This window comes from Dufourea novaeangliae, unplaced genomic scaffold (genome assembly GCF_001272555.1).
Source record: "Dufourea novaeangliae isolate 0120121106 unplaced genomic scaffold, ASM127255v1 scaffold8, whole genome shotgun sequence".
NCBI classification, from domain to species: Eukaryota; Metazoa; Arthropoda; class Insecta; order Hymenoptera; family Halictidae; genus Dufourea; species Dufourea novaeangliae.
The window spans coordinates 10,401,263-10,416,098 of NW_015373923.1; the positions used below are offsets into that span (position 1 = coordinate 10,401,263).

A 14,836-nucleotide genomic window follows, 5' to 3' on the forward strand; every position below is an offset into this window, starting at 1 on the left:
CTGCAGATAGGAGTATTTTAGTCTTCCCCCACCCTCATTACTCCGTTCTTATCCAGAAACGGGTTGAGTTTTAAGATGGAAGACTTAGACGAAATGACTTGGCCCTTTTTCAGGGCATTATATTCGTCTAGGTAATTTCGCAGTTGCAGATACCGCGCAATACAATTTATCGTTTCTTGTGTATCCGCTGTAGAAAGCCCTGAATTGTCCGTTAGACGAGATTTTCGCGCCTTCGTAGCGAACTTTAAGATGTACACGATTACGCGGAATAATCTAAGCCACCATGAAAATTGCATAAAAACTCTCCATTCTTCCCCTACCCGACTCACGTGCACGGTTACGACACGTCGGTATTCTTGTATCTCGAGTGGGATTTTTTGTACAGGCCAACGTTCTTCTTTTTATTGAAGCCACACTGCACCTTTAATCTACAATGGCGAAGACACGAGTTCTCATGCGTCGTACCGCGCGAGTTAAGATCTGCGGGGTTTTCTTTGGTCGAAACGTGTCTCCACTCCACGGAGAGGAGGGTGCTTTGTATCTTCGATACGCGGTTCGCAACCACGATTTCCCACATTGACGGATGTTTTCGTAGCCACGATAGCACGATTGTCGAATCTGACCAACAGAGGACACGATCAATTTTTATCGGCAACGAATTGTTTATATGGGATACGTACTCCGCGAGCAACAGCGCGCCGCTTAACTCGAGGATCGGAATCGTCAAAGTTTTTATCGGCGCGACACGAGTTTTCGCCATGAGTAGCGTAGTATCTGTGACTTCACTGTAGCTAGTGACGCGTAAATAAGCTGCACAAGAATACGCGGAAAGGGAAGCATCGCAGAAACCGTGCAATTCAGTGCGAAGTGCATCCGCACCGTACGCCACCCAACGCGGAATCCTCAGTTCGTGTAACACTAACCATTCGTTACAAAACGCGGCCCATTTTTTGTACGTCTCCTCCGACACCGCGTCGTCCCAACCGATCTTATCTAGTCACGAATGAAACGATGACCGGTGATAACCAACCAAGCGGATCGTATAGTTTCGCGATTTCCGAAAATAACACGCGCGTGGTCGTAGGATAATCCGCGTGTTTAAACGAATGTAGTTTGAAAACAAATAAATCGTCGGATGGAAGTCACCGTAAGCCTAGTACTTTCGAGCAAAAAACTGATTGACGAGGTGCTGACAACTGTCCGCGCTCAGCGTGTTACTCCGTGGAACCGAGGCATTCATACTTATCAGAACATTACTGTATACTGAAGTATAATGAACAGGTACTCTAACCGGCGCAGGGGATTGCTAACGCATGCACCTGCTGGGTTAATTAACGGAATGACCTATTTTTTGTACCATAGATCGATAGAGTATCAAATTCTGAGTAAAAATATCTGGATTTTCATATGTCCTCAACCTAATTGCTATCGAGATCTTTACAAACTAATTTTTAATATGTACTTACTATCTGGAAACTTGAACTGATGCCCCTCAACTTCAATACAGCGATTTCAATACGATGATTATTTTGTAAATATCTCATTGACTATCATTATTAGGCTTAGGACGTATGAACGTCAACACATTTTTACTCAGAATTTGTTACTTTATCGACCTATGGTACACAAAATATTCCGTTAAAAAAATCAAGGTGACCTTGAAATTTTTGAAATTCCTCCACCCACAAAAAAGCACGTACCTTATAACATGGGCCTCATGATGCCATATAAGTTCCACGCATCAAAATGTTCATAAAGTGTACCGTTAAGTCATTATTTGAGATGATCGAGTTAGCTGAGACACTCTGTACGCATGTAATATTAAGTGTCTTAACTTGGACTTTCCCGTTTTTATCTCAATTTTCAAAGACGCCTAAGCATAATATAAGGAACCACTATTTTTGTAAAATTTAACAATGAAACATGTTGTATAGGTCTATAACCACAGGCTCAATCGGAACGTCTTCGACTTCTTTGAGTCATTTTCGACGATTCAAGGGACGAGACACTTCGGCTTCGTCTTCTATAACATCAGAAGGCACGCTCACTCCAGATATTATTCAAGACATTGCGGTGGTACCTGTTTCCGATGACGGAGAAACATCATCTGTGTATTCTTGCGATGCGGAAGGATATTATACCTCATTTCACGTGGATTCTGGTTTAAAAACTCTAAGAGAAGAAGATCCGGTGCCACAGTGCCCCTTGACGAAAACCAACGATGTCAGCTCTGATCTGACTTCGCCGGTTGTAGAAAACGAGTATGAACTGTTTGGTAGAGGTTCTACTTCGACGACAACGAGTTCTGCTGGGACAGTCTGTACTGCCTTGTTGGCGCCATTGCCGCCGGAAAGAAAGTCTAGCCTGACTGTTGTGGCTATGGTAAGGGTTTATCTTTTTGTGGACTTCTCATTAAGGCGTCTTGGTATGTAATCGGTGAGAATCAGTTATGGTTTCGAGAGCTCTTTCTCTTTTTGAGGGTTGAAAAACATTGAATTTCTTGTATTGCATTTGTTGACTGTATAAAGTATACAGAATATGCCACCGGTATTTCATGACATAATTCGTGAAACTAACGATTCCCATTGGTATAAAAGTACGCAATCGAATAGTGTTCTGATGGGTACAAAAAAACTCAACACTCACAAGGGGAGGCTCATATCTGTCTCTCTCCGATTTCAATGTGCTTGTGTAGGGTTGTAGGTATACATGTATGGAAAACAATGGTAGGACATTAGCCGCATACGACCATTCTTTTTTGAGAAGGCAAGGGTAAAAGTTTATGAAAACTGCCTATACGCATAAGTACCAGTGACCGCTACCCTGTGTCAATAGCACCGGTGGCAAAGTGGTAACAAACTCGACTACCACTTTTTTTACCCGGATTCAAGTCATGGTGGATCTATTTTTTTTGCACGTATTTTAGAATTATTTTAATTGAAATATCTCCTGAATTACTAACTTTTCCACATACATAGATTTGTACTTTTTCATAACGAACGTCCAGCTGTATCGATTGATGTATTAAAAAATACCTCATTCCATTTAAAAAAACAAAATTGACCTTTATATGACCTCTACGCGTCTACTCACGAAAAAACTAATAACATCAGAATATGCTCCACTCGATACCATTCAAGACTCCGCTGAAACATTTTTTGCTACGAGTAACAAAAGCGAGAAAATCAAGATGTCGAGATATTAACGAAAAACCGCGACCAATCAGAGCGCGAGTTTGCCAGCCGAGAGTTCCTGCGCTAGCGGTGGTTACGCGCTACGCTTGTACTACGAAGCTCCAAACAAGTAGGTCAGCATGCATCGCAGGAAACTGCGTATAATAGCAAATAAAAAAGACGTAACAAATAAAATCATATCTTTTATCATCTGCCGTGTGTTATTTAAAGAGATTAATGAATGAAACGTAAATGTAGGCAAATTATGTGTAACGTAAAAAGACGAATGCACATTTACTTTGTTGTAAATTCCTTTTTACGAATTTGTAAACTTTCTTTCAAATAACGTGTGAAAGAAAAGGTAATGTAACAGAGAATAAACGAGAAGTGATCGTAGTTCGGTATTGGTATAAAAATTCGTAGTTTAATAACGGTCAACAATGTTACTGATAAAGAATAAATTTCTTCAAAAAGCCCGAAGAAAAAGTTAGGTATAGAGACTTGCAGAATTATCGCCGGAAATAAGCCATAGCTTGCGTTAAATTAAAAAAATAATAAGCAACAATAAATTGAATAGAACTCACTCTTCCGGAAATTCACCTGCAGCTTGCAGACCCGTGTCAGTAGGTCACTGTATCGATCCTGGTCATCGACGACCGAAATGGTTTATGGCAGGGTATCGCCCAATCCGCAGGTGATCGCAGGTATACCTCACCAGCCGAAGTTAAAGGTTGTAACGTCAAGTGCGTCCGGGTGATTACATCGAATACGTATTCACTTTACTGACTTGACGTTACAACTCTTAACTTCGGCTAGTGTCGTATACCTGGAATTACCTGCGTACTGGGCACTACCCTACCATAAATTGTTTCGTCCGTCGATGACCAGGATCGGTCCAGTGACCTAGTGACATAGGTTTGCAAACTGCACGTGCTTTTCCGAAAGGGTGAGTACTAAACAATTTATTGTTGATTATTATTTGTTTAATTTAACGCAACTATGACTTATTTCTGGCGATAATTCTGTAAGTTACTTTACCTAAATTTCTCTTCGGGTCTTTTGAAAAGACTCATTCATTAACAGTAACATTGTTGTGTATTATTAAACTACGAATTTATATTTCAATAACGAACTACGATCACCTCTCGTTCGTTTTTTGTTACATTACCTTTTCATTCATACGTTATGTAAAAACAAAATTTTAAAATTCCTTAGCCTCTCTCTTCAAATAATTGTTAGTTGCCGTTCTGTTCAAAAAAGTAAGTGTGCATTCGTCTTTTTACGTCACACATAATTTTCCTACATTTACACTTCATTCATTAATCTCTTTAAATAACAAATGAAAGATGATAAAAAGTATGATTTAATTTGTCACGTCTTTTTTATTTTCTATTATACGCAGTTTCCTGCGATGTATGCCGACTTGCTTGTTCGAAACTTCGTAGTACAAGCGCGGCGCGTAGCCAACGCTACCGCGGGAACTCCGCCTGCAGACTCAGCCGTCACTTCAGGGACGAGCAACATTTTTGTTACACCCTGTACATACATTCGTTGTCACTATTAAGTTGCTATATTAACAATGGAAAAAATTATTTTGCGTAAATTTATTTAACAATACATATACGTGTTTATAATAATAATATTAAAGGTTTATATTTTTGTATTTGCGAAAAAAAAGAATAGGTTCGCCGAGAGTACAACCCGGGTCAAAAAGATGCTAATCCAGTATGCTGCTGCTCCGCTAATGATGCTACTAGGAAAGAGTAGCGCTCACTGACAATTAACCGCATAGGCAGTTTCCCCAAACTTTGATCTCCGTTTTCTCAAAAATGAATGGCTATATGCGGCGCATGTTCTATGAATGCTTTCCATACATGTATGTGACGACAGCCACATTCGCGTACCGTGCGCGCAAGAGAGACAGAGTGAGAGGGGGGAGAAGCTCCGCCAGCGTTCTGTACGTTTCGACCCAATTTGGAGGACATCGGGAAAACAAAAGCCGATGCCACGTTACACGCCGTTGGGTGTCCTGCTCCTCCTTCTTCTCCGCTCGTGCGAGTATGGTGTGCAATCATCCGAGGATTCTAATAATAAAGACTGATTTGAATTGCTCAAGGTGGGTGCATTTTTCCTTTAACAAATTCCCTACATGTATACCTATAACCCTGCACAAGCACATTCAAATCGAGGTGTGACATATCCAGGCCTCACCTTGTCAGTAAAACAACATTTGCAGCGTGAGAGTTCTTTTTTTGCATTTATGTAACCATCAACGTCTAATTGAAACATTGAAAACATTGATCTTAACCAAAATTCAGATAGTTCGTATGAGCTTAAGTAACACGTTTTACATTTTATTAGTTTTTTAGACCCTGTCGACTTCACGATTACATTATACTGTCTGCACCAAATCCTTTTTTTTGTTTTTAACGCGGGGAAAACCTCCAATAGGTGTACCGCCTCCGCTGGGGGCGGAGACGGCCTATGTGGGATTTTTACCCACTAAAAACCCCCCGGTGACCCTCTCGGGTGTGAGTGCTGGCCACGGGAACGCCGAAGCACACTACCGCGACCAGCCTCGTCCTTGCCCCCACCCCTCAAATGAGGTAGGGGCTCTTCTCTGGGGGAGACTGCAGTCGCCCCCTCTCCCCTAGGACGACTATTTTGCCGTCCCGCCTCCACCTGCCTAGAACGTCTAATGGTCACCACTCGACGCTGTCTTCTTCGGGCTGGCCACGACAGGGGTAGTACCCCCAGCACCACCACCTCGGCCCAGGCAGCCCCGCGGGCAGCGCGAGGGGTGGTCGTGCGCCAAGTCTAAGCTAACCTTTCCTTTCCTTAGGTGCACGGTCAAAATGAAACCGGAGGTGAGTCTCCTGACAGTGGACATAACACGTCATCATCGCCTGTAGAGTCTACGTCAAGTCCAGTTTGCACAGGTAGATCTTACTCGGAATTCGAGTACTCTGAATCCAGTGACCTTGAGGGCTGTGAGAGAATCGAGAGAATACGTTCGAAAATTGCTATCAACAGCAGCCGTATACCATCAATGTGTGTCATTACGCCACCGGGTTCCGATGATGAACACGCCAGGGAAGCAGAACACTCAAGCAAAAAGACTGACAGCAGACAAACTGGAGGATCGGTACTTATATCTGCCACTGTCGGAACCTCCAAGGTGGAAGTGATCAACGGACAAGATCTTTATGCTACTGTCCAGCTTTTATCTACGTCAACAACTGATAAAATCGCTGTTGGGCTCTCTAAGATCAGTCCATTGAGTGGAGTTCTGGGGAAACTTCGAGGTGTGCTTCCTGGAAGGAAGAATGTGACGAAAAATCTGGTTCAGAACCAAGTGAATGCTGACTCCGGTGGCTATGTCACTATAGCCGACGTGAGGAGCAACAAGGACAAACTCCAGGATCCTGGTTCGACCTCGGATTCAGTAAAGTCCACTGTTACCTGTACTAATTCTGATGTATTTAACAAAGATGCTGAGTATGTTAGTCTGAGCGTATTACCAAAACAGACGGACTCTTCGTTGGAGAGGAAGAGACAGGGAGCTAGAGTCACTTTGAATTCCAGCGGCAAGGTTGTGTACATGTCTGATAGTTTGAAGAGGAGAAAGAAGACGCACACTACCTTTAATCCAGGTATTTTGAATTTTTCATTCGAAATTTATGCGCCATTCATTACTACTGTTGATAATATGATTTAATGTGTTTTAGTCTTTTGCTTTCTAAGTTGTCTACTCTTTTACAAAAATAATGAAAAATATTTCTTGAAGCAACTTTTTCTTTGCAAAATTAGTCTGTTAATTCTACATAGGATACAGTTTCAATCTAATTTTGATAGCTGCAAAAGATTTAGTTGTATTGGTCTTACGAAAGTATCAGTTTCCGTAAGTGGAATCTTGACAAAGCATGGTTTTGAACTTGTATTGAAGATACACGTGTATTCAACGTATCCGTACTCTAACCCGTGTCATTTTTATTAGACATGCACCCGTATATTATTTCGCGAATATTCATGCCGGTGCAACTAGCATTCTAAGTTACCGGATAGATGATTCTATGCCATGGCAACTGGCATTCCGAGGCAAAAGGTTCATTCTCAACGTTATGTAGAATAGTAGGCGAGAAAATTGAACTAAAATACAGGTGTTTGAAACGAAGTTAATCGTTTATTTCAAAAAAGCATTTCATGAAAATTAATTTGTTTATTAGCCTTAGTGACATCTCTGCTAATATTTTTAAACAAAAAATTGTAAAGAGAATTTCAGAAATAGTAAGAATTCATTTTTGTCGTTGTAGAAATACGTTTCTCACATCTTCTACGGGGTAAGTAGATAATCTGTTACACCAGCAAGTCGCTTCTTTTAATAATGACTGTAGAGTTCCGGGTAACACTGTCCTACAAAGGTTTGCGATGTGCGGAGTGCCGTGGTTCAGGTTGATTTTTAAACGCTTATAACTACCAAATGAAGCAGTGACCGCCATTATGTTATTTTTTTTTCATCTTAGTTACCCATGTGGAATTATCTCTTAAAATTTCTCCCACCTGTTACCGATCACTCTGTACACAAAATGAGAGCAAAATCTGTCCAAAACGTGCAGTTTCATTCTGTCAATATGAAAATTAACACTTTGACTGCGAACAGGATTGGTACGTTTCGTTTCTGAGTGCTTGAAATCAAAGGGTTAATAAATGATTGCAAATTATCTCATACGAATAGCGTCACGTGTCTATTTAAATTTTAGGTCCTTTTCTGAGAGAGGAAATGTCTCAGAGTCCCTCGCTGCTGCTACATCGCACGATACCTACCATGCAATCAGCTTCAAGGACCACTGATTTAATGGACAGTCCAAACAGGTTCACGCCACCGACGTCGCCTCAGCTGGGCAAGCTAATCATCAGAGCAGCGAGGAGCGCTGAATGTGCGGCCAGTCTAGACTACGTCAGGACTCCGATGACCGTAGTGGTACCCACGAGTCCGACCCCTCACCGCCAAGTCCGCGGCGCTTATGTAAACGTACAGGTGAACAAAGGTAAGCAGACTTATGGCGCGAGCACGAAACGTGATTGCACTGGCTACGTCGGAAAATTAGAGGTACTAATCGAATCTGTGACTGACCATGTCTGACCAAATATGAGGCAACCACAATAGATACCGGATGTCTTTTGCTTTCGATCAAGAGCACGCGTCATGTTATCGAGGTTTCAGCCCTGAGGCCGGGTAACAGAGTATTAGATCCTAGCAGACTTGTGCTGTCTTCTAACAAAGCATACATATGTTGGTAGAATAATGGATGAAAATCATCCTCCGGATTTCGCTGGTGATCGTTCATTAGTACACGAATTGAGTCTGGATTTTGAGAAGTTTGCTCCAAAGCAGATGAGCATTTTGCAGTGGACTTTCTACTTGATTGTTTATCAGTTCAATGAGACTACAACACATATACAACACATACAGGCAGAAGCTTGCGTCCAGATTTTGAGAAATCGACTTTGAGGAGTTTAAGACGATTGGTGATACAGCGAAACTAAGCAGAAAACTGTTGGTCTTGAATCTAGATACTTTGAACTCCTGTAAAAGCATGACAAACACGAATTATCAGATGGATGAATAGGTTCTTTATGATGACGAAGATAAAGGCACAGTAATGTCCACCATTAACGATAGTAGGTTAAATGATAATGACTTTTTTCTAGAGTTCCTAAACGTTTTTGAAACTCGTTTTGACAATGATTCTATGAAAGGCCCAGAAGACAAAATCAACCAATCTGTGGAAAGATCTCATAATTTCAGGGAACACAGGGTCGTACAAAAGCTAAAATGAAGTGAATGTTATCGAATGGCAAACAGTCCTGTAAGGTTTCTTAAAAAGTTCTGGAATAATGTGAAAAAGTCGTCTAAATTGTCTAAAACTCCGTCAGAAGAGTTGCACTAGGAAATATTGATGGGATTATCCTGAGACAGTTTTTAATCTAGAACTTCAGATTGACAGAGATGTAGGATATTCCTTACTTGCCACCACAGTTTCAAAGAGTCCACAACCTAGAACTCCTAATATTGAGCTTGCTAGTGTGTTGTGTTAAAGTGTTCTAGAAATGATACTGAAATTTGGTAGTTGGAATCCTTTGTGTAAAGTAACTGTCGAAGAAAAAAAACTTACTTCTGTTTCAGTCAATATACAGAAATAACTAACCGACGGACTTAATGTCAGTTAATATTATTCATATACAGTGGACCCAAAAAGTATTCGTACACACTTTAAAACAGAACAACTCTTTCAAAAGTAGACCAAGTAACTTGAGTTTCTTTGTGAAGTTAGGATTAGTGTATTAAATGATGGGTTAACAAAATGTTGAAAAAGTTGCAATTGGTCCGAATCGCGAAGAAAATAGTAAATGTCGTTTTTTATAACTTTTTTATCTGAGACTACAATCAAAATTTAATAAATACATTTCGAAGATGTATCTCAATTATATACATGCTGCAACTTTTATTGAAATCGGTTAATACAAAAACGAGTAACAGGCATCGAAAGATGTAATAATCTTTAGATATACCTCAGTTGTAGGTCAAAGTCGCGAAAAACTGCGATTTTCAACATTTTTAACCGTTTGTATCTCATAGCAACGATGTCCGATTTCGATGAAATTTTCAGCATGCATATAACTAACATAAATCTAAGCAATGTATTCGTTAAATTTTCATTACAATCTCAGATAAAAAAGTCGCAAAAAGCAACCTTTACTATTTTCTTCATGATTCCGACCAATTACAACTTTTTCAACATTTTGGTAACACATCATTTAACACACTAATCATTCTAACTTTAGAAAAAAACTTAAGTCACTTGGTTCAATTTTGAAAGAGTTGTTCTATTTTAAAGTGTGTACGAATACTTTTTGGACCCACTGTGTATTACTGTTCGTAAGCATTTAGGCACTTCGTGAAGTTCAATGAATCTTTTGTTACACAGTATCTTGCCTTTTGGTAATAATATTGCTAGCATTTGAATCTGAACATACGAACTCCGAATAATAAGAAATGGGGATGGTAAGTCCTAGGCTATCACATAAAACACAAAATATGTATATGTTAATACTAATACATAGATGTGTTAACATTATACAGGGTGTCCCAAAAATCTCCACCGACCCGGAAATGGGGCACTCGGGGGGTGAATTGGAACAACTTTTGTCCTTAGCAACAATGTAATCTGAGGCTTCGTTACCGAGATATTAACGAAAAACCGCGACCAATCAGAGCGCGAGTTTGCCAGCAGAATTTCCGCGCTAGCGGTGGCTACGCGCTACGCTTGTACTACGAAGCTCCAAACAAGTAGGTCAGCAGCATCGCAGGAAACTGCGTATAATAGCAAATAAAAAAGACGTAACAAATACAATCATACTTTTTATCATCTGCCGTTTGTTATTTAAAGAGATTAATGAATGAAACGTAAATGCAGGCAAATTATGTGTAACGTAAAAAGACGAATGCACATTTACTTTTTTGTAAATTCCTTTTTACGAATTTGCAAATTCCCTTTTCAAATAACGTGTGAACGAGACTGGTGACAAATTTCTTTATTTGTTTATAACTTTTTTTTTGAAGGCTGGACAAATGAATACTGTAGGTTTTTCATAAAATTTTGCATTTGAGGGTGCTAACTTCACAGACCTTACGTAATAATATATAAGAAAGGAAGAAAACACAAACGCAGATGCATTGTGACGCAAATGATTGTGAGAAACTGCAACATATATACGAAGAATTCGAGGAGGCAGAAAAGAATTTTGAGACAGCAGAAACATGAAATTACGAGAAAGGACGCGTGACACGAAAAAGTCTCGTTGTTACTTGAAATAAAGAAGAAAGAAGATTATACATCGACACAGATAATGAAAAATTAATATGGTACGCTTTGCTGAGAACCAGAATACTGGAAGTAAACGAAGTGGAAGTACGAATCCTTGAGCCATTCGTACGAGTAACCATCCGTTGAATGATCGAATTTATCCACAAAAAGAAAACGCCTGAGAAGCTCCTTATCGTAAAATACAACTTACTAAAATATCCAATCATAAAGGAAAAAAGAGAATTAGAGATAAGAAAAGGAATGATGGGAGGAAGTGAATGAATGATTTAGGAATGAAGATAGGAGTTGGATATAATAGAGAAAGAACGACGCAGGGGAAAGAGCATAGTAAAGGAAAAGAGTCAATGTGAAGGAGAAAGGATGCGGGAACGGAAAAATGAAATGAAAATTGCGATGAAACTAATGACTAAGTAAGATTAAATGGAATTAAAGGTAGAGTACGTATTAAAAGTGAGTGAAGTAATAAGGAAGTCGAAAAGAAAGACCAGAAAAAAAAAGAAAGCAGTGTGTGGCATAGGTAGGAATACGGAGATGTAAGAAAGGATAGGACAAGATAAGTCTAAGGAAATTGTAAGAGAGAACGGCGAATGTGTAGAGTTAAGAAAAGAATGGTAAAGACGAAATAAAGTCGATTAACAAGGTGCAAGCGAGTGAGTTGAACGGCCAGAGAATTATAATGTATGTAAGCGTTTGGAAATACTTGTACACCCAAGGGGAACAATAAATTATATCTATCTATCTATTTATCTACTATAGTATTTGAATTGTATTCATTTTGATTCATGCGTTAGTTGTCACTATGGTGATTGCTGTATCAACAATAGAAGAAAAATATTTTGGTTAAATTTAAATAGCAATACATATACGTGTTTATAATAACAATATTGAAGGTAAATATTCTTGTATGTGCGAAACAGAAAATAATAAGTTCACTGGGATACGAATTCTGGTTAAAAAAATGGTAGTCCAGTACGCTGCTGCTCCGCCAACGGCGCTGTTGACAAACAGTGGCGCTCCCTGCTACTTAATTCCAGAGGCAGTTTTCCCAAATTCTATCCCCTGTTTCTCAAAAATAGATGGCCATCTGCGGCTAATATTCAACCAATATTTTTCATACATGTGTACGTACAACCCTCCACAAACTCATTAAAATAAGGGTAGGACGGACTTGAGCCTGTCCTTGTTAGAGCCAGTAATATTTTTCGTGTAAAGAGTTAGCTGACTGATTGTAATGAAACAAAAAATGTCATTACTTGTTATTAAATACTGATACGGGTTACCACTGATCTTTTTGCTGCAGATAATACTCCTAATATTCCTCACGGAATAATCGACCCGTCTCCATACATTTCACCGCCCAATTCCGAAGAATGTCAAAAGTATCAGAAGATCCAAGAAGTCCTCAAGGATGCTCAGCCTACTCAGACAATACAAACACAGTGTCAGGAGCAACATAATAATGGTGATCACAGGCATCAACAGATACGGAGAATATATGATTCTCAACAGAATATTTGCAATCCTAACCAATTCTTTGAAGAAAGTAGTGTAGAAAATTGTAACGAGTATCAGCATCTGTCAGTTAACATGCACAACACAAAAAATCTACAATACCGGTCATGGGGAAAGCATGCCAATCAACAGTTTTATACACTGCCATCCAGGAGACCACTGAAGGATGTCGAACCACCGCGCAGCATCACACCAGACATACCGAGGGGTCTTGGACACGGTTCCTTGAGCACTATGCATATCTTCGCAAGGCACGGTCAGAAAGAATTCAGTCGGTTTGGGTGTCAGGTAGACGGCAATGATAAAAATTTGGAGAACTTTGAAATACAGCAGAGACTGACGCAGAGTCAACAGCAACCGCCAATTGTAGATGTCAGAAACAGGTGTGTGCACGCGTGAAAGTAGACAACCAAATTACGAAACAATATTCCAAAGTCACGACATAAGGAACACTGACAAATTTTTTTTTTCCATTTTTATTATACATTTACTATTTATGAAAAATAGACTGGCTAGTAATTGCGTGAACATTGCATAAATTGTCTTTAGAAAGTCACTTATTTTTTATTACCGTTATGAAGCTCCTATAAAATAATTAAATAAGGAGCGAACTTTATACGTTTCTACCATATGCGCATATCTAAATTACAATGAACGGATTTGGAGCACCAAAATACCCAGTACAAAAAATACTGAGGATAGAGAATTAATCAGAGCAGATGTAATAACATGATGTGATTAATTCTTTAATTATGCATTAAGGGGGAGACTCCTTTGGGGCCAACTCCGAATCGATTGAAGCGCTGTATAAACAATCGGACGCTAGCGAAAACACAGAATCGATAATTGAGACGGCTTGATAATACGACATCTAACGACAGTACCTACAAATAAATTTTCTTCCCCGCTACCATCAAGTTGGGGTTGTGTATCTGCTACGCGAAGCCACAGACGAGATATAAGAATAGACCTAACATCTTATGGGACTTGCTGTCCCACGAAAATCTCACTGGTTCGCGCGCACTCTACATAAAAGTTTCCGACTTTAGGAACTACGTTGGACACCATGATGACGCACAGTGCTCTCACCCGTGACTGCATATAGCGATACACAGATACATTATTGCCCCGGTTTCGCTAGCAAGGGAGATGGTTCTACTTTTCTCGCACGACCTGAACGGCAGTTTGACATATGTATACATATATGTATACAAGAAGGCCCGGTATAAATGTATACATGCTATTATATTAATCTAACTATTACGAATATGAAAAAGGTTTTATATAAAAGTTGTTTTATTTAATGGAGCAAACTTAATGCAATGTTTGAATTTTATTATTGTTATTTACAGAAATTTGAATAACAATATAATGTTTTTAAACGGAACTATGTATTTTTATTAATGTCGTGTTATGAACGATTTTAAGATGAATTCAAAGACACATTTGGAAGTTGTGTTTGAGTAATAATTTCTCGGATAACTGTATGAAAGAAGAAAAAAGATGCTATCCGAACTTGACATTTGCCAGCAACATTCGTACAGTTATCCGAAAAATTATTACTCAAACAAAACTTTCAAATATGTCGTTGAATTTGAATTGAAATGCTCAATAACATGATAATACTAAACATATGTAGTTCCTTTAAAAAAGTTACATTATTATTGAAGTCTCTGTAAATAACAATTAAAAAAAATTCAAATATTGTACTAAGTTTATTCCATGAAATCAAACAACGTCCATATGAAACATTTATTCGCATATTCAATAATTACAGAAATAATTGCGTATGTTACATTATGGTTTATTAAACCGTAATTATAATATGAACATTTCTTAAAATGTGTTTTATTGGTCTGACGTTCCATGCTCTACGAATTCTGACAATATTCAATATAAAAATTGGAAAACGCGAAAAGACTATATACAACACATACGAAAGGCAATATGTACAAGACTCTTGAAAGACCATTGTGAACAAAACAAATGGTTAAACAAATTGTGACCTTCTACTAACCTCTCTAGCTCTGCTACCTTCCCGCGCTGAAGTCACTGACACATATTTATGGCACATAAGTTATTCAGTTTTACTTCTGGCCACAAGAGTGGTGATATATTTTCACACTGAATCGGTAACGTTGGGTATTGACACTGAAATGGTAAGGGAGCTTCTAACGCCCTCGAAGCATGGAACAGAAAATTACATTGCATGTTAGGTCTATTCCTATATGTCATCTATGGCGAAGCCACTGTTGCTGAACC

General features: G+C 39.1%; 1 protein-coding gene across 1 annotated transcript in view; it reads left to right on the forward strand.

The window, feature by feature from the left end:
• Window positions 1–14,836, forward strand: part of LOC107194624 (serine-rich adhesin for platelets) — a 73,969-nt gene that overhangs the window by 47,028 nt on the left and 12,105 nt on the right. Inside the window, exons 6-9 of the mRNA XM_015584270.1 lie at window positions 1,935–2,382; window positions 6,016–6,826; window positions 7,934–8,221; window positions 12,363–12,957. Coding sequence (XP_015439756.1) covers window positions 1,935–2,382; window positions 6,016–6,826; window positions 7,934–8,221; window positions 12,363–12,957 — 2,142 coding nt within the window. The remainder of the gene's footprint in view (window positions 1–1,934; window positions 2,383–6,015; window positions 6,827–7,933; window positions 8,222–12,362; window positions 12,958–14,836) is intronic.